Source organism: Linepithema humile, chromosome 7 (assembly GCF_040581485.1).
Source record: "Linepithema humile isolate Giens D197 chromosome 7, Lhum_UNIL_v1.0, whole genome shotgun sequence".
NCBI classification, from domain to species: domain Eukaryota; kingdom Metazoa; phylum Arthropoda; class Insecta; order Hymenoptera; family Formicidae; genus Linepithema; species Linepithema humile.
Genome location: NC_090134.1, coordinates 1,346,386 through 1,373,618, shown reverse-complemented (window position 1 = coordinate 1,373,618; position 27,233 = coordinate 1,346,386). Strand labels below are relative to the sequence as shown.

Below are 27,233 nucleotides of genomic sequence, written 5' to 3'. Positions count from 1 at the left end.
TGTAGATGAAAAGTGACAAAATTCCGCGTAATCGAAGACGGGTCTCCTTATCTCCCGAAAGCGTCTCTGCTCGATCTCTGCGCGGTGACGTCACGTGATGCATCTCATTGTTTATTACTAGCGCCTAGCTAGATATTCATCCCCGGCCGGCCTTCACCCGCTTAACTTTGCTCTTCCTTCGAAAACTCGATCGACGCGCAAGAAACTCGGGGCGGGGGGACGATGTTCAACGTCGCGACGGTGTGCGCCGCGTGGGTGAAAAATCGACGGTTATTATCTCGCGAGTAATGAACCAACTCGAGAACTGCGCTGTTACAATAGCGCGCCGACACGTAGCGAAATGTAGGACGCGAATAGTGTGTTGTAGCACACCTGAAAAGTACAATTGCCGGGATAATTGCTGGAATTAGCATGCGAGCGGACAGACCGTATTAACGGCGCACGAGACGCGAAATAATTTAATCCAGCTTCCGTACATCAGCGTCAGAAGGATTGTCGCATTTGCAAGTAGAATGAGACATAATTATTTTTCTTTCTTTTTTTTTTTTTCGTTTTTTTGCGATTTGAAATATACATTATTTATCTTCGCGCGCGGCATTCGCGGGGATTTCAAGGATCTTTCGCGCGTTTATCTTCAATAGCGAACCAGAAGCTACCAGTCTATCATCATTAGGAAGTTCTTACGACAATCGTGCCGATAGCGCGAGCCTCGTTGAGCGTCGGTGCGTTTAAAAACGTCGAGAGCGCGAACGCGCGCGTGCGCTCTTTCTCTCTCTCTCTCTTTCTCTCTCCTGCGCGCGCGAATACGGCTTATAGATTCTTATATATCCGTGCCAAGGATAATCACACGAGTCCCGGCCATGTGGTTCCTCCTCGTGCGCACGAAGAGGATTCACCGAGGCTCTTTCTTATCTTATACGGCTCTCGTAAGTGATTTACGAGTTCGTTGGACCTACCGCCGCGCCTTTCGACCGTGCGCCATTGTTGAGCGCGTTACATCGTCCTCGTTACAATTGTACCCGGCCTTCCGAGTGCATCGCAAAGAGAACGTATATCCTATTTTACTCGAAAAGGAAAATATTGACACACCAAATATCCCCAAATATATCCCGGAATATTTCAGATGTCATCTATTATGACAATCCCTCCCCGGCTTCCGTCCGTCTAGCTTTCCACATTGCGAGTAGCGAATGCACTCTAGCGTGCGCGAATTAAACCGTTTATATATGGATTATGCATTTTAGACTTCTGTTTCAAGCACCGTTGTAATCCGGCACTAATCCGATGCTGCCCGCTTTAGTTGAGCCGCTTTCCATGCATACGTTTCCGTCTCGTGTAAATCAACTAAATTTGATCCGCATTAGACGATAATATAACGTAACGCGCAAACGTACTAGACTCGCCCGCCTAGACTCCTGCCATTCATAACAAATAGTTCATTATACGAACATTCCGCGCCGTGTCGTCGGTCGTGCGCGGGAAGGTGAAAAAAGAAGATAATTAAAACATCTATGCGCGAAATGAAGATAATCCTCCCGGCGGTGTAATGCGTCGATCACAATGATACATGGAGAATTTTACGCGCGAACGAAACAAGCTTAAGCGGATATAATTCGGAAATTCCCCGAATTAAACGCGATCTCATTTGCGCGCGCCCAACAAGGTTCACCAAATTCCCGGGGCTCTTCTAAAATCAAAGTAAATTCCTGCCGAGGCTAACCTGGATTTATACGAGACCGATAGGCCCGTCGTTAAATATGCACGCCGAGCCTTTCTCGACGTCGGCCGAAATTTCCGCCTCGACCAATAAACAGAATTAACAGGCGGGAGAAAAAAAAATTGCACTCGCACACCGAAAATGTGATTGTGTCGAGCGTCCTGTACGAATAAAAAGAAATTGCTTCGCACTGAATTATGAATGCAGCACTTTGGTGTTACGAAATGCCATTTTAAAAATTTATCCGCAATCTACCGACTCCTGTTAAAAAAAGAATTATGACAGTATCCGCTTTTTACGCGTCGCAAGATTGCATCCGCGCGAACCGGATGTCACCGGCAAACGATCGCGATAGAAAACAGAAGCGTTTCTCTCAAGGGAATGTCAATTCTCCGGCCGATCGCAGTTCGGGCAAGTTTCGATATCGTCGTCAATCGCCGCGGTTCAATCAAACTTCGGGTCGTGAGTAAACACGCCGTTTCTATCGCAATAGCCGCCAAACACTTTCCGCAAGAATTCGAGGTTAAGCTCTCGCGCGGCGGTTATGCGCAAACCGCGCGCGAAATTCAATTGCACGGCGCGACGGCGGAAGTAGCCGTGCCAATATCGGTCACGTACCTGTGGACGACGTTAGCCAGGAGGTCGTTGTGCCGCAGTCTGTAATCGACATCCACCTTTTGGTAGTTGACCGTGAGAGTGCCGGCGCGAATACATCTCTCGTATTCCTCGGCTGGATGAGCACGGAATTCCCTCGCGAAAACCTCCAGGATCTTCTCGCCGACCCATCGACCTTTTGTGAATGTCGTGAAGGTGAAGTAATAGGGATATACCTTACGGAGACCTGGAACACACAGCGAGACCATGAGAGACCGATAAGAGAGAACGATAATTACATCGATTCCCGTAAGTCGTCTTTAAATGTCACGCCGCTTAACGGGCTATATCAGTTACATTGCGAAACGAGGCGCGCGGTGCGCCTCGAGCGCTCGCTCGCTCGCAATTAATAGGATATTAGCGTCCAAGTAGCGTTTAAGCACGCCTGTGCGAGGCCGGAACGCGCGACGAATCACGAGAATATAATATCTCGGAGAGGCCGAAGCCATAATAAATCACACTCGACGGATACGCGAAGATGTCGCTGTTATTTGCGAATCTATTATCGTCGTCATGTTCCTCCGCGGGGGTGATTGCTTTTGCAAGCGGAATTTACGTCCGGGGATTAACATAAAATCGATTGCGTCTTTCTCTTTCGTAGTCCCCCGCGATAAAAAAGACGAGGAAAAGGGGCATATTTAAATTTCTGGAACATCCTGTTACTCGAACAGCAATTGACTTGGAAATTCGTGCTGCAAAACGTTCTTGCGCAGTCCGCGATATTTCCGGCAATCTCGTTTTTCTTTTCTCATATTAAGTGGAAATTAATCCGTCGGTAGGTCCGAGTCTTGGTTGCGCGTCACGCTCAAATGAGATTTCGGCCCTGAGCGAAGCGAACGGGAAGTTGATTAATAAACCGGGATAAGGGGAATAATTTTCCCGGCTCCTTCGCGGCAAAGATTTCCGGCGCGCGTTAATGAAAGATATACAGCGCTTTATAAATTTATGCGCGCCGTATCGCTCACGCTTGATTGAATAATCTGGTGTCTTTAAAAATTATATTCCGATACCAATCATCGCGGATGCTCTTTTCCTCGCGCGCTTTGTCCTTCCGCTCTTCGATAATTTTATCATCCACCTCGATGTTATAAATCAAGTGGCGAAAAAGAACATTCCGCTCGTTGTTATCGCTTGAAAGAGATGCTCCTGAGAATTTTATGATCTCGGAATAGCTCCCCTTATTGTCCGCCAATCAACCTGGAGAATAGTTGGCCGTTCCAAAGCCGCACCGTGTGTCTTTCCCTCAGTTGAGTCCTTCGCTTTGGGACTCACGTTGAGCAATTTCTCCGGAGGATTGTTTTCCGACCGGAAAAAAATAAATAAATACCTAGGGGAGACCTGATAAATGTCCCGCCATCACGTCCAGTCGCATCAAAGACGCTTTTTTTTCAATTTTATATCGCATCGTTTAAGAAACAGCCTGCTTATAAGATACCAATGGACGTCTGACATTTAGAATGAAAAGAGCGTAGAATCACCATTGCGCTTCGTATCAAGTTATAAACATCTTACTTAATCCTCGATCTGTCAAGAAAAAATGTGTACGAGAGCTACCAGTTATTTCAATCACGTATAAATAAAAATGACAATAGAGATACAATAATAACGGCGATAAAAAATACAATCGAGTCCATTGGACTCTGGTGGACGATGGGTCAAAAAGTTTTGTGCACTGCAAATCGCTTTTCCACAAAGAATTATTCCACTGCAATTTCTATTGTACGTATCGTATAAATTTGAGATCTCTCGCGAATGAAAATAGCGGCCATTACACAAAGACTTTTCGAGTGATCAATGAGAGAAAATTGGTAGTCAAGAAGAAAGACGTATTCATGTCAAAGAAACCACGCGCAGTTCTCGTCTGTCGGATAGTCGGATAAGCAAGAGTTGACCTTTGACAAGAGAGAGATTTCCACGCAGAGGAGAGTTTGCGAATAAACAAAAACGGTTCGCGAAGGAAAGGAATCTTTTCTCTCTCCTCCGTCGCTTCAAATTAATTAAATTGCCATCGAAATGTGAAACGTCGACAACGGTGTTCATGTAGTATGTACTTTCCGCCGGAATAAAAAGAAGCGGAGGTCATCCGACACTCGAAAGAAGAGGCTGCGCGCTCGGGACGTTCGGCACGAACCGAGAGAAACGATTGATCCTCTCTCGAGCTTTCCGAAATAGAACCGTCGGGACGCGGTCGGTTAGCCAAGAACTTCTCGGAAAGCGGAAGGAAATCGTCCCCGCACATACGAAGGGAAAAAGGAGCAAGGCCGACAGTGGGCGGAGAAAGGAATGGGTGAATCGGGCAGAAGGGAGAGAAAAAATTAGATGACCCGCTTATATGAAGCGTAGAAGAGAGCTCCCCTTCGACGCTTGAGAAATGCATCGATCTCGGCGTATTCGGAGCTCGTGTTAAACGCGTGAGAGATACATATCGTGATATTATTACAATCGGGATATCAACTGTCCGCGAAAATATTTGTCGAAACGCCCGTCGCGCGCCCGTTGATTCGCATAATCGCGTAATTGTAACGAAATATCCTCGAGTTAACGATATCATAATATTAACAGAAAAACACCGTCGGAACGACGGTCGCAATTAACCGTGAAGTTTATTTCCCGACCGTGGATTCCGTCGAATCGACCGCGATCCTTGATGTAAAGCAATTACGACGCTATTACAAACGCGATGAGACGCGACCATCTTACCTCATAGCTACGCGGACCAGTAATTGCCCCCCCGATGTCGAAATTGTTCCCGGGCCCTCGACATCGAGCCGTGTAACTTTCTCGCCCCCCCCTCGTCCCTTCGTCTACCTCCCCCCCCCCCCCCGACATCGTCCGCTGCGCTATCCGCCGTCTTCCCGTTTCTGCGCTCAGTAACGTCATCCGGATCCCATGCTCTCAGTTTCCCGTCGATACCGCGCGCGGAAAATCCCTCGGCGCGCCTGCGGAATTTCGCCTCGAAGATTCTTCTCCGTCGAGATATTCCGGTCTTCGCATTGTCGCCGTAAGATGTACGCGAAAGTTGATTTTCGCGGGACAACCGAGCCGGAAAAATCAAAACGTCTGGCAATACGAAAAGAAAGTACGAGCTTTCTTTTTTTTTTTTTTTTTTTTTTTCCCCTCGGAGCACCGATACGAAAACCGCGGAGCCGCGGTCGTTTCTGATACGATTATGGCTAGTACTTTACTCAACACCCTTTTGATAATACGGTACTTATATTTCATGCTTCAGCTCATTCCAAGTTGGATTCTAATGGAATTAATCGCCGAACAATAAGTACTCGAATGTCGAAGAATAAGAAGAAGAAAAAAAAAAAGAAATGCGAGAGCAGAAACGACAGTTAATGTCTTCTCGAATAAAGTTTCGTCTCGCATTTCAGTTAGACCTTTAACAGGTACTTTATCCAACGATATATCGCAATGTAATGTAAAGTGCAATACTATATGTTTATAACAAACATCTAATCTTAAATCGGCGAATGAACCGAGCGCTGAATCGATTTCAAATTTCCTGTAGATTCAAGTCGCGTTCTGCGCGCTTTCAGGCTCTAATCTAACATCGAGCGCCGTCACACCGAAGGGGAAGTTGCTAATTTTGTGCAAAACAGAGCGACCGGTGATTCCTGGTATCGATTATCGGCCGCGTCGGGCCGTGCGCTCGCAGAAAATCGGAGAAAACCAAGTTCGTCCGTCGTCGTGAGTCAGCGCGCGAGTTATACGGTGGGTTTATACGAAGGGGCTCGAAGGGGTGACCCCGGGCTCCTAACATCTCCCGCCCGTTCCGACGACGCCTTGTTTTACGAGTGGTAAACCAATGGCGGTGTCGTCGTGTGGGCTGCTTTGGGTTTCATTCGCTATCGATCGTCCGCAACGTGGCCCGCGCTTGTGTGTACGCACGGCCGCTTTTACAACGGGAGTAAACACCCTCCTCCGCTGCAACTCGGCTCGCCCGACTTGCATTTTTGTGGCGTTTTTTTATCCTCGCGCTTCGTTCGAATGCCTTTCGCATAGATGACGGCGATAAGACGGCGCCTTTATAGCATTTTTTTATTAAATTACACATGTAATATAAACTCGGGGTTTTTTTACGAATTTTTTATACACAGCTGTAAACAACGGTATCATCATTATATACTATATTACTGCGCTATCATAATTGTTTAATGGTGCATTATTATATTAATTCAATTGTATCTAATTACATATCTAATTCAATCCATTAAATCAACGCATAGACGAAATAACCACAGACGAAAATTGAAAAATTTCTTCATCATTTCAATTGTGCGAGAGAAAATCAATGATAATGATGTTTAGCGGTACTCTTAAGCATTTAAGCGCCGAGCAAATTTCAATGATTAACCAGACAATTAAATTTATCGATTTACTTTCACGTATTTTATTCATCCATTATTGCGTGGATAATTCACGGCCAGACGAAACGCGATCGAAGAACGTCGCGCTGCAAAGGTCCCGCAGGAGAAATCCAGCGAAAATAATCGTCAGTTTCTGCGAAATTCATGGACGCGCGATGTGGTGTGAACGGTAACGGAATATCACTAAATATTTGACATCGAGTTTTATTGAGAAGGTCGTAAATACCGTCTTCCCCGGCAAATGGCTCTCCTGCCCTTAATGACGTCATGCACCATACGTAAATATAGAACTTTTGTATATACGTAATAACGTCGTAATAAAATGTATGCAAGCTGTGAAATATACGCGGAATATTGACGTAAACGAAAACAATTCATAAATCAAAATACTATCCACGCTTGCGATATTAGTCTTCCTTATCCTCCGACGAGCACTGCGAGATTCTCCTGACCTTAATGCCTTTTTATTTCCCCCCCTTTTTTTTTAATCAAGCTTTACATCGCCGTAAAACTCGCTTATATTCTATTCTAGATTCAATTTGTATATATATTTCGCATAAATAAAGCTCCGTTCCTAATAATATTTCGAAAATCGACCGGTCTTCATGCATCAATCGCATTTTTATTCCGCAGCATTCGCGCACTCGAGCACAAACGCGTGAGCAATAATAAAATATGACTTAAACCGGTCGCGATTCTACTTTCGAAATACCGTATCGATCTTCGCCCGAGTGTACATGTATAATTCATAACATCCCGCGCGCGCGTTTCGCCCTCGCCGCGGGAGAGAAGCTCCGGCTGCGTGTTTCTAAAGTGTGCGTTCCGCGCGCGCGACACGTATACGTGTTATCGTAAGTCCGCTTAACCGCGCGCTCTGTTACGGCCGTCGAATGAAAACCGGGGGTGGGCGACACCGCGGCCGTTCATTCCGTATAATACGCGCAAAACGCGTATCTGCATGCTGGCGGATAGCGGAAAGGAGTTGCACCGCGCAACTGTATAGCTGAAATGCAAAATGGATATGTAGGACGTGGCTCATCCGGCATACAGTGCGACCGTAAATTCACGCGCCACGATATTTCGCTGGGCGAAACGATATCCTCCGATCGGGTTGCGGCAAATTCTTCCTCAACAATAACTCGCGATTAACCTCCGTATCTTTCTCCACCATTTTTTTTTTTTTTTTTTTAACATTTGATACATATCTCGGCAAGCGTCACGTTTTTGGAATTACCGTGCAAATCTGTGCGATCACACTGTATATATCGCACACACACACGATGCTCGGCGTGTTGTTCCGCGGATCATCGCACCGCACGCGAATTTCGCGTAATCTCGATATTCTCGCCGACGTTAGCCAGTAAATTCGAGGCTTGTGTTACCGTCTGCAGGCGGGCGTATATAATTCGCACGGAGATAAGATTAGACGAGTGAATGTGGACTGTGCGGTGTGTAAGACGCTAAGATACAGAGAGGATTTATGATCGTCAGAACCGGATAATGAGGCATTGTAAAAATTAATCGCAGCTGCTTGTTTCCCGCGACGGCAGGAACGAGATTTACATTTATAACGCTAATAACTGATATGCAATTGTAATCATAATTATTTCATTAAGATTACGGCTTTAGTTTATTTGATACGTATATTTTTTAACTTTTTTTAAACCTTATTTAAATTGTTGAGAATCAAAATTTGTCTTACAAATTAAATCTCAAGAGTAAAAATTAATTTGTTACGCTCATTTTTATTTATGAATCGTCATAACATATGACTGTAAAAGAAAATTTTCATCAAAACTTTTCTGCACAATGCTAAACAATATACTTCAATTTGATCGCAATGCACAAAATTTTCTACGGCAAGGGCTGACCACTGGTCGAGCGTTACTACTCACACGCAGGAGTTATGTACCGTTATGTACCAGCGACGAGCCTTTTTATCTTCCAAACAATTTCGCATAACGCTTCCGCCATAATAAACAAGTGTGTGTATCTATTTTTGCCGATAAAAAATTTCGCGTTACGCAATGTATCACGAGAATCGACACACGAAAGTGGCGTGTAAAATACGGTGTATCGTTAGCGCTTTTATACGCGCACGTCTGTACTCGGGTTAATCAAAAAGCGCGTCAATTGCCATTTTTACATCGCAAAACTCTCAACGTTCAGCCATTACGTACTACTATTGCTGAGTGTGCGAAGCTCACACTACATTTCAAAGTGCCAGCCGTGCGGAATAACGACCGTTTTTTTTCACACGCTCGCGCTATATTCGTCCACGCATTTAATTCGTCCGCGCGTTCCAAATCCGCCGTTTAAAGCACGGTACACGCCGATCTAATAATAATGCCGCGTAACGGATTCATGAGCGGGAGAGTCATTACGGCAAGTAGCTCGTCGTCGGACTTAGTCAGGCGACGTACGGGATCTACTCTAGACCGATGTTCAGTATATCGCGCACACGATCTGTTTGTCCTCCGCTAAGTACAGGATGAAACACGAACTACACGAACTGCGAACCAACACAAGCCATATGGTCGCAAAGTTAGACGAATTCTTCGTCACGCACACGTTGTTTTTGTTGGTTCTACACGTCGTGAATTAAATATGCGAAACAAGAGGGGGCTCGCCGTCAGGAATATGAATTAGGTCGTCAACGATGCGACAAGCCGCAAGAAATTTTTCCCTCGTAAGACGATCGATTTTTCTTCCTTTTTATCCCGAACGGGATAAATCTCCGGGTTTACGTTGATATATTCTATAATTCAATTCTCGGCAGTGCGTGTAATGCAGGACAGAGAAATTTGTTGCTACAGATAACGTATACATTTCATTTCCTCCTTTTCTTATTTTTCCCACGATCGGGGAAGTTTGCTGGCATCAAAGTTGACAGGCTCGTAAAACACCGGGCGAACTTATAGTCCTATATCTCGCGTATCGACGGCGGTGGCTTGTGGCGTGACTTCTATTACAGTCACTATCTTCACCCGAGTATATTACAGCATCGCGAGCTACGGAATCTCGAGATGTGGCATTCGCGTCGCGCGCCGTTGATGTCCCTCGTGCCGCTTCGTTGCGCCACGACGACATGCGTCCTCTCGGCTACACTTTGCGATTCCACTTCTGCTACCTCGTTAATTAACCAATTAAGCGATTCAGTCGAGCTTCGCTCGTGTTAATTTCCGATATCCGACATCGAATTCTCTCATATCGTGCGATGCGACATCGAAATCCAATATTGCGAAAGTAAATTGAAGAGACGAGCGGATAAATATCTCACTTTTTTCGCCGTACGATCAACGAATAAATGTATAACAGAGGACGTCCTTAGAGAGTAACGCAATATATTTAAAATATTTAATTGTGACAACTTAATAGCGAAATAAAATTTTGATTGAAGGAAATTGAATTCCAAATAAAAGGCTCGCGATCCGCTGTCGTTAGTATCTCGAATGTAGCCAAGTCAACTCTAGCCACAAGACACGTCACGTGTCACGCATTGGCCATATTCTAACCCGTGAGTCTCCAGAGCCATCCTCTGCCAGACAGAACGCCCAGAAAATCGCACGAGAACTTCCGGCAGATGGGCGTCGAAAGAGCTCGTGTTTCCGCACTTGCGGTGGGTTGCCAACATATTCTTCTGCCTTCGTGAAGAACGCCGTCGAGTGCCAAGACTTGTCTTCGGGGCGGGATGAAAGCCGCGAGGAGTGTTCTCGCGGCCAATTAGAGCGGTGCATCGCTGGCAGATCGCGACGCGAAGAGGACGCTCGATATCTCGCGAGTACTTCCCGTCGTATGAGAAATAATGATCGCTCCTTTGTCGAAAGTTTCGAATCCACGGCCGTTTATAAATTTATTTAAAAGATAAAAATAATTTAAAAAAAAAAAAAACACGGACGATATCTTTCGCATCATTAAATATTCAACCATCCAAATCGTTCTTTTAGGTCGCTCCAGATATTCGTCGTGAATAAATGTAATTTTAAAACTTCATGGGAAAAAAAGTGATGTGGACGAGGGGTGAGAAGGAGGGCTGGTTAGCCGCAGTCGAATTACCGAAAGACCCAGGATCTCTCGGCTTGATAACGTACACCGGGGTTTCTCGACTCCGGTCGTTTTTAGATTTGAATCACGTAGAAACGGGTCTTCGTCCTTCGTATGGTCGTGTGTGCTCATGTGTGTGTGTGTGCGCGCGCGCGCGCGCGCGCGTGCACCGATCCGGAGTAGCTGATCGCAGATGGCGGAGGTCCCACCGTCTACGGCGCGCGCGACGTTAAGCCGACGTTTCGGATTTCAGCGCTCGCAAATCCGACATTCGCGGCGTTACGACGCGTGTTCCATCGCCGTCGGAACGGTTTAGGCCGTCATTTCGCCGAATGAGACCCTCGAAAACGATTACGGAATTGTGTTACGGACACCCGTGGTTTCGATCTTCAAATAACATCACTAGGCTGTTTCACAAACTTTTTGTCACGCCAGATATTTTTTTAGGAATAAACGCCGCTGGCGTTTTTTTTTTCTTTTTTTTTTCTTTTTTTTTTCTTTTAAAAACAGAAGGAGAAGCGAAAAATGATTGCTCAATTCGGAGGAGCAATCCTTTTGACCTAGTCCGGACAATGCGCCGTCCTTAATTCTCGCAACGAGTTTGCGCTCCGCGAATATACTACCTAAAGCGTCCCACGATGTCTTCGGGTTCGATCAAGCGCAGTGCATTTAAGGGCCGCAAGATGCACGAGGAGACAGGAGGGGGGAGGGGGGGCGGAGGCGTAACTCGGAGAACGTACGTGCAGCTGTCTGTCTTCTGAGTGGCATTAATAGGTCTTTGTTTCGCCGTGAGAGCGAGAGATGCCCGGCGCGCGTCGCCCGCGCGGCTCTATTATTCGAATGTGGAGCAGATATCGGTTGTCGATATATTGCTATTCGCCCGTCTAAATATCCGATCGATCGATCCCTTTCTCGCGTCTCTGTAACCATCCCCCGGGCACCCATATCGGCCCCTCCTCTCGCCCCCCTCCCCTCCACCCTCGCTCTCCCGTCAGGCCTTTCTTCGCGCGTCTTCCGCCGACGGCGGCAATTCCGTATTCCCGCCGCGGCTTCCTCCTCGTCTCCGTTCTCTCTGTTAGCCGTGCACACCGTGCGCGCGAACGGCGCTTATCGCGAACGGCAACCGTAACTCGCGATAATGAGCCCACGTCGGCGCGCACCTCGCTCGTATCGCTCGATCCAACAATGCCGAGCCCCACCGCCGATCGTTCCCGCGCGAGCGGAACGCCGGCTTTTCTTCTCGCGCTGAAAAACGCATTTTAATCGCACCAACGGCCCGACGAAAAAGACACGCTCGAACCGCTGAAAAGTTAATCGTATGCCGTATCGCGGTCTGCACGACGCACAGGGGACTCCCTAAGATAGAAGTGCTAAAATTACACCGTACCGTCTTTCGGTCTAATAATTATCCCGGCGCGGTAAAAAGATAATTGAACGATAAAATGTAATGATTTTTTACAAAAAAAAAAAAAAACTGTCCGTATCGTAAGAATTTCTCGATGACGTTGACGTTGACGTCACTGCGACGACGAACACATATTCGATCGGCCACGAACGCGAGATCGTTAAATTCTTCTCTAAAACGACGGGCCTTGAAACAAAAGCGAGCTGAAAAAAAAAAGCGCCGTCGCGATAGTGCAAATGGCGACGTCTACGGCGTATTCGCAATCGATTATCGGATCGTGCGTGTTGGCACACGATGAACCGATATAAGTCCGTCCCCGTCGAAACGGGATAATTTAATTATTCCTCCAGCCGCTTTTCCATTTCCACAACGCACGCTTTCGCATTCCCGTCTTCCTCTCCTCGCATTCGCGACGCACCGTCCGCGCTATCGCGGACGCGACTACGCCCGCCGGGTGATAATGCGCTCCGGCGTCTGCCGGCCCGCCCGTCACACGATTCGCATCAATGCCGGCGATGCGAAGCGAGAATATGGAGAGGCTGCGTCTCCCGATACTCCGGATACTCCGGATTGCAGGACGTGTATATTGGCACACGATAAACCGGCCGGAGTTCAACGTCGAAATATATTGACTTAACTGCCACGCGAGTAATACGTCCCACGCGCTGGAGTTCCGCGCGAGTTTATACGTGACACGACAGTTTTATTCCCACAAAGAAATATACAACCGCTCGTACAAAGGGTATCGTAACAGCGCACGCAGCGAATATATATAATACGCTATCGCCGCCCGCGGTCTTTTTGAAGATCTCCCTCTCAATGACGGGACAGCTTTGCACGGCCGGAAAGATTAAGATAAGCGTCTCTTTCTGTCATTCGATTTGAACTTTAGATACGACAAGGAGATGTCAGGACCTGCTACATTATTGTACAGTGCATAATTCGCGAGGCTAAAGGTCGCAGAAGCGTAAGATATTATTTTAGAAATATTATTTTAAGGTTGCACGTCGCTGCGGTGGAAATCGGCAATATCAGCGTTATCAACTGCTTGTTGATCGGCATCCCGACTACAAATTTACCCTCGGTTTTGATAAGGTCCTGATCAGATTGACCACAATTCCGACAAGGTATCTGATCGCGTCCTAATCAGATTACTTATCAGATCCTAATAAATCATGTGACGCGGTACAATAATCGAGACCTTACTAGACGTTTCTTATCAGGTCCTTACTAGGTCCTTCTTCGCAACTTCGCTGAGCGCTCCTCGCAGGATCCTACTGGTCATTTCTCGTTAGGTCCTTACTAAACATTCCTCATTAGGTTCTTATCAGAATATGTATGTGTCACTAAATCTTTATCAAGTTCTGGCTCAGGATTACGCAGAACATTGAAAAAAAGTCCTAGATTTACAAAAAGCAAATAGTATATCGATAGTTTATTAAACTATATAAAGAATGCTGTTATTATAAAAAAAGAATATTTAAAATCGATACATTATTTCTAATATAATAAACAGAGGCTCTTGTTTGGTGATTTATGTACTGTCAAATACGCAGCCAACATGTCAGCTGTAATATGATATATCAGAAAATGCACACAATATTACATATCACTGCAACCGCGACCATCATAACAGTAAACGTAGCTTGTAAACGCCACTAGCGCAATTTTGTATCGGAAAATTTAACCGCATCAAGGTTTTTCTTATTCAATCCTCATTAAGACCTTATCAGATATACGTTACTTCGGAACACCTGATTAGGACTATACTTATGCGATAACAGGCTGGCCGGACGTAAATTCTAGTCGGAATTGCGCTTATTTCAATTGCGCCGAAATTCGAAAATAATGGAGAAATTGGAAATCAATGATCAGGGAAATACGGCCGGTGCCTCGTAAAATCTGTTGCGCCATAGTTTTCAATCTATCTCATCCTCCACTTCGTGCACGCGAGAAGCGGCTTCGTGCTGTCGGCAAGAGAGAAGACGAGAGAGCGAGGAAGGTCGGCGGATTATTGCGCCGGTTGTATTTATCCAGCGGATTATCCATGATTACTTGACTCGTGGCTGGTGTACTCGCGCGCACGAGTGTAAGTCTAACACTGTTGAAAATTAACTGATCCCGTTTAAGGCCGGCTTACAACACCACCGCGGCGCGCGCATTTTTGCGCAATTTTCTCCCTCGTGTGGCGTCGGAAAAATGTTATTCGTGGCTATTTACTCCCTCGACAGCTATCGCTCGCTCAATATTTCTAAAGCGGCAGACAAATACCGCGCGAATAACTTCTCGCAATCTCTCAAGCCGTAGTTGAAAGCGGCGATCGCGGCGAGCGACGGCGTTAATCCGTCGCATTAAGCGCAACCGGCGGCCTTGGAGCCGCGACCGGCTTAAATTTGAAACGTCTAATATAGATACTAACCGTGCTCCACGTAATAACTGGTCTCGTTGTACCGCTCGTCCGTGAATCCCGGTCTCTTCGCTTTCAGTGCTTTCGTTTCCAATTTCGCCTGGAACAAAAGAACGCAGTAGATAAGTGACCGGCCTGGTCAGCCGCGAGCTACACGCGAACTTCGCGGTGTGCGCGGAATAACTGCGCGCTCTGTACACGACAAAAGAGGAAAAAAAAAAAAAAAAACAGCAGAAAAACAATAGAATCGTGCGAAACAATAGGGTGGTTTTGACGCTGAAAAAGATCAAAGGTCGCGACAACGGGCAAATATCATTTCGCGAATTATACGCGATCGGTGCGCGGCGCTAATAATACGCGCACACCTGCCTGTCCCGCGCTATCGAATATTTCGAATAATTCGCAAATTTGTAGCCTGCCAGAGAGCGACTGCTCCAGTTTTTGCTCACCGCCGGGTAATATTCGTGGCAAAAATCGCGGTTATGCCGGATTTATGGCGGACCCGATTAAAAACGGAGATATACACGCCGACGTTATTTGTCACTTGCGGCTGAAATAAAGGGCACAGTAGATAAGTGGACGAGCTAGTCAGGCGGCGGCTACCCGCGGCTCCATACGCCCGCCCGCAAGTCCGGCGCTCGCGAGAGCTGACGTATGGCGACGATAAATTTATCATACAAAAAAAACGCGGCATTCCCGGACAATAAGGGGCCGCGGAATCGCGACAACAGCGCGGGACGCTGAAAATGGAAACTCACGCGGTGCAAGTTTCGCGTTGCATTGTCGGTGGATCCGAGCGAGCGGCACCCGCTTATTGAATTATCACTCGCGCGGACGTTTTATTTATGACTGAGGAAAAATTGCACGACAATTGTCCATCGAAACAAATTAATCAAAGGCAAGGCGCTAAAAGCGCATCCCCGAAATGTAATGCGATTTAAGATTCCGCATTAGAAGAAAATACCGGTGCAACAATTACAAATCCCGATACCGGCGATAAATTTACGAAATTGCCGAAAGTTTCCTGCAAAATTTTCTTAACGACGCGCCACACGCGCTCGCGAAAATTTACGAGCTTCGCGGTCGCGAAAGCAATAGAGTAGCGGAGAGCATGGGCGTTAATTGTTACGCGTGACGGGGCGAAAAGCGCCGTAAGACTAAGTGGCCGGAATTACGCGACAACGACTCTCCACGTCGCCGTCGGCGCGATTCGTTGTCGCGCGACTGCCAAGCGCGATATAACGAGATAAACAGAATTTTGCATAACGCGGCACGATCGGGAGCGAAGCGGGGAAATGGCTGGAATTGCGCCGCGCGCGCGCCTAATTAAAAAGTAAAACGCTATAGCTCGCGCAGAATGCTCGCTACGTGCACGCGCATAATGCGCACCGCATTTTCTCCCGTTTCGCATCCGCTGGCTAACCGACGCGCGCGTATTTCTCGCTTTAGTTTGAAACTCGGCGGACCGTGATATTTCGCGATAGAGGACGCGCGATTAGCGAAACGGGTGTAAATCACCAAGACACGCGGCAATTCCCTCGCATAGATAACGTTCTGCTTGTAAATTTCACTATTTCTGCGCGACAATTGTTACAAAATATGTGGGTCGTCGAAATAAAACGCGCACCAACATTCTTTTGCCGTGTTATTTTAATATCAATGGCGCTCGCGCGGTTCATGTTTTATTCGCACGACCCATATGCATAATACACTGAATAATAATCTAAAAATACTAAAATATATATATTTCGTATTTCATAAAACAGGAATAAATTCGCAAATGCGCTTATATGTTCGCGAGTAATTTTCTATTCCGTGCGATCCTAAGATATCCTGATAAAAGCAAAATAGCGGAAGTTTGAAAGAACGATGGTGTTTCGTTTCGAAGAGGTTGCTCTCTCACGGAGGAATCATTTTAATTAGATCGTTAATTAAAATTAATAACATCCGGCGCGCCGCTTCTCGCTCGTTCGAAACACGCGGCGCATTACATTAATGGATCCTAATATTCGTGTACGCGACACGTTTTAATTAACGCAGACAATAATTAGTCGAAATCGCGCGAGCATCGGTCCGCACGAAATCGGATTATCACGGCGCGTTGCGCGAATTTTCGATGGCCGACAGTCGCGGTGCACATAATACGGTCGATAGAGAAAGAGATCGCTATAAATGGAAAAAGACTTCTCTGTAGGCTTACGTTTACATTATTAGCCGACGCGGATATTTCTGAAATATAATCAATCTGCCACAGAGCCTCGGGCGACGCGAAATTCCTCGCAAGTCGTGACATAAAATTATATCGTACGAAGCATCGATATCGATTAATGTATTGTGTGCGCTACATATTATAAAAAAATTCCTTAAACTCTCGCATTTCATTCATAGAATAAAGTAAGATATCGCTTTATTTGCAGCAATGTTTGTTATTCGATCTGGTGTAATCATTACATTGAATAATGCATAAATCGCCTTTTTATCGTTAATGTAATTGTAAAATGCGTTTTCAATGAATCGTTGCAATTAGTGATGCTCTTCAAGCTGGTTGTTCGCCTATCTTTAATGTATATATTCCTACGCATAAATATGCATATTAATTTTCACAGATGTTGAATCAAATTTTCACACAAATATTAAATGTTTCCATTTAATGTTTGTTAACTCGTTCTCGTGAAAACGAGCGGGTTAAAATAGCTGGTCATCAATTACCATCGCATTAGAGCTAATTATGAGTTGCAATAATGACTGGGCTATTTTAACTCGCTCCCTTTCACGAGAGAACGAATGCACAAATATCACATAAAAATATCTGTAACAATTAATATACATCTTTTATGCGTTGAAACATAAAGATAGACGAACAGCCTGCTTGTGAAAAGCATCGCACTAATTGCAATACTTCGTTGAAAACATATTTCGTAGTTGATTTTACAATAAATCAAAATCATCAATTACATAAAAATTGATTAGACGAATATTGGTAATGCGAATGAATATATTCGCAAACAAGCCATGTAACAAAACGCATAGGCAACGCGGTGAAAATCGAATCGTAGTAAAAAAAGTGCACAAGAAAAGTAGCACAATTTTTTTACGGAGAAAAACATTCCTCGGTTGTCCAATGAAACGATCGATCATCCGCACGAAACGATAAAAATTTTAGGAAGAAATTGAGGATCGGAATCATACATCGCGTTACACGTTATATCGCGTTATAACGCGAATAAATTTCCATCGCGACAACAACAGGCGTAATAAATTCCAGCATGGTACGGCGATTCATTATTTCGACGGACAGACTATTTTGTCAGTCAGTCAGTCAGTCAGTCAGTCGGTCGGTCGGTCGGCGGTTCTTTGTTCAATGACAATCGCGTGCTCGCGTCCGTTTGGTTTGCCTTGAGGAAACGAAATAATTTGCCGGCGGTCGAGAAATAAAACAAAATCCGCTTTCAGCTCGGCCGAGTGCCTCGTTAACGAGGCTACGGTCGAAATTTTTGCTCAAATAATTAACGCTCCCATTACGTATTGTTTGCGGATCTCGGGTGAACACGTTAGTCACTGCTGCAATCGCGGGAGCGAGCGAGGCGGACCGGGACGACGAGGACGAGAACAACGAAACACGAGACTCTCTAGATCCACAAAGAGCATGGAGTTACGAGGCGCGGCGCACGAGAGAGAGTAAACGGCGGGCAAGAGGGAAGTCGAGACAGAAGGTGGTGAAAACCACCCTCTCGATCGAGCCTCTCTCAGTTTCTCTCCGCTTAGACCCGCCGCGCGACGATATACTCTCATCCGCACGAATTTTCGCGCCACTCGGCCCGCTCTCTCTCTGGACTTTCGGCTGTATCGACCGGCCCTAAAACATCCCTCCCTTTCACTCTCCGGCCTCGAACGACCCTACCGCGTCCTCCGACTGCCGCCGGGTCTGATTCCATCCTCGTCTCCGCGAACCATCTCTCCCTCTCTCTCTCGCTCTCTCTCTCGCTCTTCCGTTGGCCGATCGACCGCGTTTGCTTTCACCGTCTGAGTTTCCTCCAAGTCCTGTGAAGCTTCCCTTATTTCCTGCTCTCGTTTTCCCCCGCGACGTGCCGTTTAGATTCGCCCTTCACCGCTTCTCCCGGCTCGAGACATCGTGGTCTTCAAATGAACGTGGGATCCTCTTTGGTTGCGAAGCGCCAGCCGTGATATTTATATCGTGGGGTTTGAATTCGAGTCTTTTAAAGGGAGAACGTGCGTTGTAATATGGAATGCGTAAACGCGTGTGCGGAATGCGCGGCGGAGGCGGACAAAGAGGACATGCCGGCGTTCGCGTGCGTGTGCATTCCGATTTCGGGACGCGACGAATTCCATCGCATTGAATGCGCACATCTGCTTTCATACGCATGCATCGGTACGCGGCGTGGCGTACGCCGCGGACGACAGCGCGGCCCCTTGCACAGGACTAATGGAACGGCACGATAATCCACCCGGCGACAATCAATGTTTGAAGTAACGAGCGACTTCATCATTCGTTATTAAGTCGCACGCGTATATTTTGTCATCGAACGCGACGACTCGCGCGCAGCTCTGCCACTGCACGCGTGTATCATCGGCTTAATTTACGACGCACGGAAGCAACGCAGACCCAGGCAAGATAAATTACTGCTTTGCGCGTCCCGCTGTAACGTATCGCCCGTCTCGTCCCGAAAACGGGAAATGTTTCTTTCGCCGCGACGCGCGAAGAATTTTCGCACGTCGGCTCAAGATGGAGCACCGAGGGAAGTGAATTCTCGCGCGCGCGCGCAACACGACACCGGATAGTAGGATACGACGACATCGAGCGTAATGTACTTCATGATGTCGCGCCGGGTCACGCCGGTGCCGCGCAAAAAGAGCAACGAAACGACCGCCCGCGCGCGCACACAGACGCACATCGCACCGAATCTCTGGCACGATTCGTCGCCGCCTGTTGCTGTGCACGGATGCTTCCCGTTTCCGGTGAGGCGGTAGTTGTTTCAACCGTCGCGTTGGAATCGAGTCGGGTTGTCGAGTTTGACAGGAAAGGAAACGCATCCTTCATAACTCCTTCTCTTTTCTTCACCCTCGTTGTGCATTCACGAAGCGATTCGCGCGATGCGTTTCTCGCTCGATTTCGCTCCGCTCCGCGGTGAGAAGTTCTTCCGATAGCCGAGAGAGAGAGAGAGAGAGAAATGTATTTCGAAGCGCGTCTTAAAATGCGGCAAAAAGCTGAGGACTTTGGCGAATGCGAATTTAAATGCGTGCGCGCGCCCAGTTTCTCGGAACTTCGCGGCGGGTTTACTTAGATCAATGGTGGATTAACGAGCTATTGCCCGGTCGAAGTAGCCGCCCGAGACTCCTAAGCGCTGCCTTGGGCAATTAATTTCATGGCTATCTTAGCTGAAACTCGGAGCAAACTGCAAACTACTGCTGCTGGTCGTGCGAGAGAAACGGGGGGAGGGGGGGGGGGGACAGAAATAAACAACCGACCGAATAATCGCGAATTAATCGCGAGGAAATCGCTGGGAGACGCTTATCGCGCTTCTTCTCGCGAGACGTGTCGAATAAATTAACTGTAGGAATAAATTTGATATTGTTCATCGGCGATGCTTCTGGCCGTTCACGGCCGCTCGATTGAACACCTTCACGCTCGATCGCTCGGACGAACGCGCATTAACGCGTAGATACGACGAAGCGATCACCACTGCACATTGATTTTTCTAAAAAGAAAAATCTGCAGGTCGCTCGGCGAGCCTCCGCGCAGATGACGACAAGTGAGACGCAAACAATCTTTTTCATCCCGTCGCGTCTTACACGACGTCGTTAACTCCCGCCGTGTCAAAAGGCAAAGTTGTAATCCGCGCAAAGCTAAATGTCAACGGTCGTCAAAGGTGCTCGTTGTAGCAGCAGCGCTTGTTGTAACTCTATAACTCGGCTTTCTCAAAGCACATGCCGCTTCTCGCTATCTCTCCATCCACGGCTACGTTTATTTCGTTAATGAGCGAGCGAGCGCATCGGGCGGATTAATGAGGCTCGTGCCTCGCGGCTGATGCCACGACGTATCGAATATCGACGGAAACGACGGAAATACGCGAGGGCGCGACAGACAAACGGACGGTACAGACGATCTGTTCCGAAACTCGCCCGTGACGTCAACCGGCACTGTGAGTTACGAGGGCTCGAAAATGGACATCGAGCCGCAACACCCGGGTTAACGGCGTAGTCGCATAACGCGTTAACTGCCGTGAGGATCACTCGGTGATCCACGATAGCACGGAATATGCGCGGTGATTTAGTGACACACGGGAGGCGACACGAGTGCGCCCGGTGCGTTATATACCGTTCTCGATCGAGAGCTCGAGAAATTCCGATTTCGCGAAAGTTGGCGCGCGAGACAAAGATCAACCTTCCCCAACTAATTCAAGTTCCCGCGAAGAGGTCCAAAGTTCCAAAGGTACTGAATACCGGAGTAACTTGTAACTCGATAGGACGACGCTGTTCAAAGCGCGCGAGCGTTCCGTCCCTAATTTGAACGCAACCCCCTTTAATATCTTAGCGTTGCGCTTTAATCTATTAAATGGCTCCTCAAGCAGCCGATGCAAACAAAGTTAGCTTACCTTCTTGAGATCCTTGTTGGCGTCGGGATCCTCGGTTTTCCGTTTCTCGCTGATTTTCGGCACAGGAACGGCGACAGTTGCCTCTCGCAGCGGCTTCAAATCGACCTGAAACGAAAATAAATATTTCTCATTATTATTCCACCTCTTCGCTTATATTGAACGACCGAAATAACGTGTTGACGTGATGGTAATTAATTTATCAAAGTTAGCACCATTGCGCACCTTCGACCGATGTTTTCAATTTAAATATTAAACGACAAATTCAAAATTAGAACATCTTGAAAGTAATGAATATGAGAAACATTTCGATACAAAAATTATCGGGGCAATTAATTGATTTAGCGCACTCTCGTATGCACCGTCACTTTTGTCATCTGCATTTTTTTTTAAACTTCAATGCTGAGCAAAAAGTTCCAATATATCAAGAACAATTATATCAGGAAAAATTTCAATATCGGCAAAAGCAACTAATAAATTTGATATAGATTTTTTGTATACCCGATACACTTGATAACATTTTTTCATTATTTTCTAAACTTGTTTATTTTGCGTGCAATAGAATTGACATTATATATATAGAATATTTTACGGATGTTAGTTGTAAAAACACTGCGGTACCGAGATAGTTGTGTTAATTTTCTTTTTTTATCGCCTACTTGTGCTTATTCTACTCGTGCGGTTACAATATGCCGGCGCTAAAACCATTAAGTTTTTCGCTATCTTTTTGCAAGAAATTAAGATTAAAAAATAGTTAAAAATTCTGGAATATTTGTTTTTTAATTTTCTTGTTTTAAATATGTCTTTTGAAAGTAGGTTAATTTAACCAACTTTGGGCTACTTCCTCTGGGCTAACCATCACATGATCTCACCATGCTATATTAAATAATAATTATAAAGAAAGAATTATATCAAACTTTTAATAACAATTTTATTAGGAATTTACTTTTCAGCATTACAACTTATTGAATATATTGAAGCACCTTTCACAATCTCAGATTCTGTTTACGGATCAAGATTTTTTGTGGCTACAGGCTTTCACGGATTACATGTAATTATTGGGACTATATTTCTTTTTTTTACATTCTATCGAATAAGTTTACTTCACTTTTCTTCTACACATCATTTTGGATTTGAAGCAGCAGCATGATATTGACATTTTGTTGATGTTGTTTGATTGTTTCTTTATGTATCAATTTATTGATGAAGATTTTAAAAAATAACTCTTAAATAATTTTATTAACAAATATACATATTTATATGTATGTGAAGCCAACACCTCCGTTTTCAATATTAATTTGCCGCAAATAATTGCGCCGAAGCGATAAAGTCCGGAATAGAGCAATAAATCAGTACTTAATTTTGTAATATATCCGAATCACATTTAATCGGGCTGCCACCCTAACGAAGGCGCGTCGTCATCTTCGTAATAAGCGTCGACCTGTCCCGGGATCGTGAAGTAAATCGCGACGGATTAACTGGTCGCGCAAGATGCCCGTCGGGCGCACAATGGACGACGCAGACAAGACATCACCGACCATTGTGCATCGGCACGTTGCCGTTAATGTTGCCCGCGAGCGTAAACGGGCACGCGCCACCGAAGGGGATACCATCGATTTATGGTAATTCGATTAACTCGTCTCTATTTTACGCGAGCGTTTACGTTCCACACACTAATCCGGCGTTAATGGGACGAGTAAATACAGAGTACCTAGTCCCCGCGAGTCCGGCGGAGCTTGATTTGGCGCTTGATAATTCGACACCGCACACTACACTCGCCCGTTAATGACTCTTCCCCCTCCCCCCCCCTCCCCCCCTATCGTCCCGCCCTTCATGTCGATTCGCGCAAGCGACGAAGATACAGGCGCAACGAACGGAAGGATAATCAATCGGTCAGGGATTCCATCAATCCTTAATCGGCAATACGGGGATTAATGCGTGCGAGCGAGCGAGCGAGCGAGCGAGCGCGCGCGCCCGTCGTTTTCGGAAATTCGCTTGTGCGCGAGCCAGGCCGATGCCTGAATTAATACCGTTTTGTTTCCGCTGCAACTTAATCCTCTTAATTAAATTAAACGACGAACGCGGAGGTATGCGTCTGCCTTTAGTGCTCCGCGCTCCCTACGCTTTCCGCATTTAAAGCGAGACAAGGCTGATATGCGCAGAGACTTCTAAGGAGCGATGTGGGGAAACAAAAAGATTGAAAGTAATTGCAGGGAGTGCAGTTAAAACGAATGGAACTTATGGAGTACGTGGAAGAATTCTAGAATCCGAGGAACCGCTCTTTCCCTCCCGAGGTATCTCTTGTAAATGTAGATGCAGTTCAACCGAGGGTTAACACAATTACGCAATCGCGTGTCCCCGATTTGCATAACGGGGAATTAACGGGATTACATCTCACGTCCTATTAGCTATCCGTAAATCCTATCACCCTTGCCGTCCAGATTACAGGCGACATGCTGCATTTTTTAAATTGCAGATTCTGCATATCGGCGAGATTCCGTGGGGGGCGAAAAAAAAAAAAGCTGGGAAAAGGAAAAAACTAGCGACGATGGAATTCAAGAAGATACGCGCGGACTAAGCGCGTACGTGCGGAATATTTTCGAGCGAAGTTACACGCGTCGGAGATTCGGGAAGAATGTGTCGTTGTGTGCGATTATTGATATCGCAGTCCGACGAATCCCATCGGTCCCGTTTCGAAATTCCGCTGCAAACATGCGAATCAAGAGCGAGCGAGAGAGGGCGAGAGCGGCTTTCGAAAGCGCGTATCAACGCGCGGACAGGCGTCGTCGTCGAACGGCGAGCGCGATTCGACGGCCGGTCAAACGAATTACGTCCGCATGGCCGGCGTATATATCGAATCGAAATCGAAAGACCGATCGGACGCGCGGGTGCTGTTTCGGCAAACGGATCGCCGCACATTCGCGGCGCGAATGAGGCCTTAGGGTGGCTAGGGTCGCCCCTGACAACGCCCTTGCCTGCATTGCGGTAGCTCTTTCTCTCCACCCTAGCGATATCCTTCCCCCATAATGCGGGAACGTCCCAAGGAGAGGATCGAGGTGGCTCACGTTCGAGGGGCTCGCACGATCGTAATCTCGAATCGCTCACGACCGAGCGAAATCCCGAAAAATCATTAAGTACATTTACGGAAAGCGTAAAAAACGACGCGTCGCCGCGACGAGAGTAATTTATGTTCCGAAAGTAATTTATGTTCATCATCCTCGGAGATCTCTCGCGCTTCACACTTCGGCCGCGGGATTGGCTTTTAGTCCTCGCGGCGATTCGTCTCCCTTAAAATAGCCGAAAACGCGGCGAACAAGACCCGAGAGATCCCGTTTCCGCGGTACGTGACTGCGCCCGCGGTCTCGCCGTGTGTACGTGTGTGCGCGCGCGCGTACACGTCGGAGCAGGTTGAAAATTTTCCGTCTCCACGTGAAGCGGAAAAGATGACGAATAACTAGCACGACGCGCAACGCCACCAAATTTTTCTCCCCCCCCCCCCCCCCCGTTAAGTTCCGAAAAGTTGCTCGCCATTATTGCGCCATATTTTAACGACGGATCCTTCGGCGAACGTGGGGTATCGATTCCGTGTTCGGTGAAAACGCCGAGAGACGCCTAAACGTAAGGATATTTATTGCGAGATTGATATTCGCGTAACGAGTTTCACGAGAAGCTTGACGGCTGTGTAATAACGGTATAATAAGGGGACAAGCTATGTATATTATATCGCTCGCTACATTTATCAACTCATCCCGAGGAGAAGACGATTTCCGAGGTAAGACTATCGTTTCCTTGGGAGCGTCCCGTCACGCGTATTTATGAATAAACCTGAAGAGAGAGAGAGAGAGAGAATGCACGCGGAGCGGCAAGTCCGCGACAAAAGAAAAGCGTCGCTATTCTTCGGGACGACGGGACACCCATCGGGGGCGGCTTCATCAATCACGCGGCGATATAATTGAGAAAGCAGATCGCCTCCATTCAGGATTTACATTCAGCGCCACGGCTGAAACTCAATTCATCCGTTTATCTTCGGACGCGCGCGCGCACGCGTCCCGAATGGACGGGTAATACACTTCCGAGTCATTAGCGGGAAGCCCCACTTTGTGTGGGGCCTTCGCCGCGATGCCGCGAATTTTTCATGAATTTCCGTAGTCTGCCATTTCGTCCGGTCGGCGCACCAAAATTGCCACGCTTATCGACTTACCTCTCGCTCCGTAAAATGAGAGAGCGCGATGTTTTCGAAACCAGACCGCGGTTCTCTGTTAACGATATTGCCCATACAAGGCAGATATGCCACATGAGCTAGCAACAACACATGAATATTCAACGGTTCGTAGTTTCTCGTTACAGGAGATACTAATCCGGCGCGTCGACTTTCGAGGGAGACCGTCAGAAGATTATTTGAAATATCGTCGAAAACTCGCCGGAGAAATCTGATCTAATCGATCGGAAGAAACAGCTGTTCTTGAACCGGCGCCGCCGTGCGAGCTGCTTTTTTGCGAAGTGACCGCGCGCTACTTCGATCACCCTTGACGACAGCCGTCACCCAGAAACGATTTCTTTCACCGCCTTGACCGAGTGCGAGTGCGCCAATACCATTCGATTGATCGAGCGAGCGTAGCTGCGACCGTCGTCGCGCTACGATCGACGTTTAACCGCAATTACGACTCGCGCGCGAGCGTTTAGCGCCCGCTTAATGTTTCGGCGTCATCACCGCGTGTTCCGGTATACACGGCGTAATTCCCCGATCGACGATCAATCCGGCGTTCGATGACGAAGAACACGGGGGGGAAACGAGCTCGAAGTCCGTCGCTCTCGGGAATGATTGAACAGTGTTATTATTAAGTCGATTATCACGGTAATGGATCATTTCATTAGCGACGTGGGGGCGCGTCCTCCGCGTGATACCTTTATGCATATTTCAAGGCGTGCGCGATTAGCTTAATAACTCGTGACGGTATCAATTGCTGTCCGATTCTCAGGGAGCATTCGGAGGATACCATCGGTATTTAAAAAAAAAAGAGAGAGACAGCTGTTACACGATAACCGTGTGAATTGTCGCGATTACACAGAGAAACTCCGCACTTTTTTGTCGAGCTCAGAGGCCCGATTTTTCAGCGATCCACCGTGAAAAAATAATGTGTTTGTCGGGTGTCGCCGTGTCGCGTTAATTAATAGTCGCTCCGGGTAAATGGCGAGCCCATCGACAACGGTAGCAATAATTGCCACTGGCCTAACAACGATTTATCATTTACCGCGCGCCGCGCTATGACCGGTCGGTCGTTAATCTTTATCAGAAAAAAAAACTCGACACTACGAGCTGCAACAATAATATTAATGGGATATAAATATTAATGTTGGAGTATCGACATACGTGCAAGTGCTCGAGAAACTGCAAATATGCGGAAAGCATTGCGAAATCGCACCAAGAGCCGAGCGGTTCTTTCGCCGCGAAATATTCACTGAAATATTCACAGCGGCATATCAGAAGAGAATCGCATCAAAACGGTACGCGCTGCATTCATGATTAACACAGCATAATACAGTCAAGGTGAGAGAGGGGGAAGGAGGGGGGGGGGGGGGGAACGCAGTCGCGTGTGCGTTATCGCACAAAGCGTGTGAATTTATTTAGTAATTCGCGGAAAGGCAATTACGAAGAGTATCTCAGGCATCCTGCGTGGCGACATTAAGCGCGTCAGACGGCGACGAGGAAAAAGGGCGCGCGTGAGCAGCAGCACGTAGCGCGGTTGCCTCCGCGGTCGGCTTATCCGAATCCGCGAGTAATTCGCAGCAAAGACGAGGAGCGTGGGTGGGAGTAGGAAGACACGGCGGAGAAAGCAGCGTGGCGGTGCGAGAGGAGTGTTAGTCGCGCGACTTCGTTAAGCTCAGGATGCCTCATTTCCTAATGGATACAGTGCGAGGGTCGGGCCTCGCCTCTCCGCCTCATTTTCTCTCCGTCTCTCGCCGTGTGTTTGTGTTTTCTCAGCCCCGCCCCCCCTTCCTCCCCCCCGGCCCTTCCCACGCG

The 27,233-nt window shown here is 47.1% G+C and overlaps 1 protein-coding gene across 6 annotated transcripts in view; it reads right to left on the bottom strand.

The window, feature by feature from the left end:
• The window catches only part of LOC105678466 (pseudouridylate synthase RPUSD2-like), a 124,340-nt gene that overhangs the window by 21,459 nt on the left and 75,648 nt on the right, over window positions 1-27,233 (bottom strand). For all 6 annotated transcript variants that reach the window (XM_012377842.2, XM_012377847.2, XM_012377844.2 and 3 more), the window contains 3 exons: window positions 21,215-21,319; window positions 14,613-14,700; window positions 2,336-2,558 (listed from right to left, as the gene is read on the bottom strand). In XM_012377842.2, the coding sequence (XP_012233265.1) occupies window positions 2,336-2,558; window positions 14,613-14,700; window positions 21,215-21,319 (416 nt within the window). The remainder of the gene's footprint in view (window positions 1-2,335; window positions 2,559-14,612; window positions 14,701-21,214; window positions 21,320-27,233) is intronic.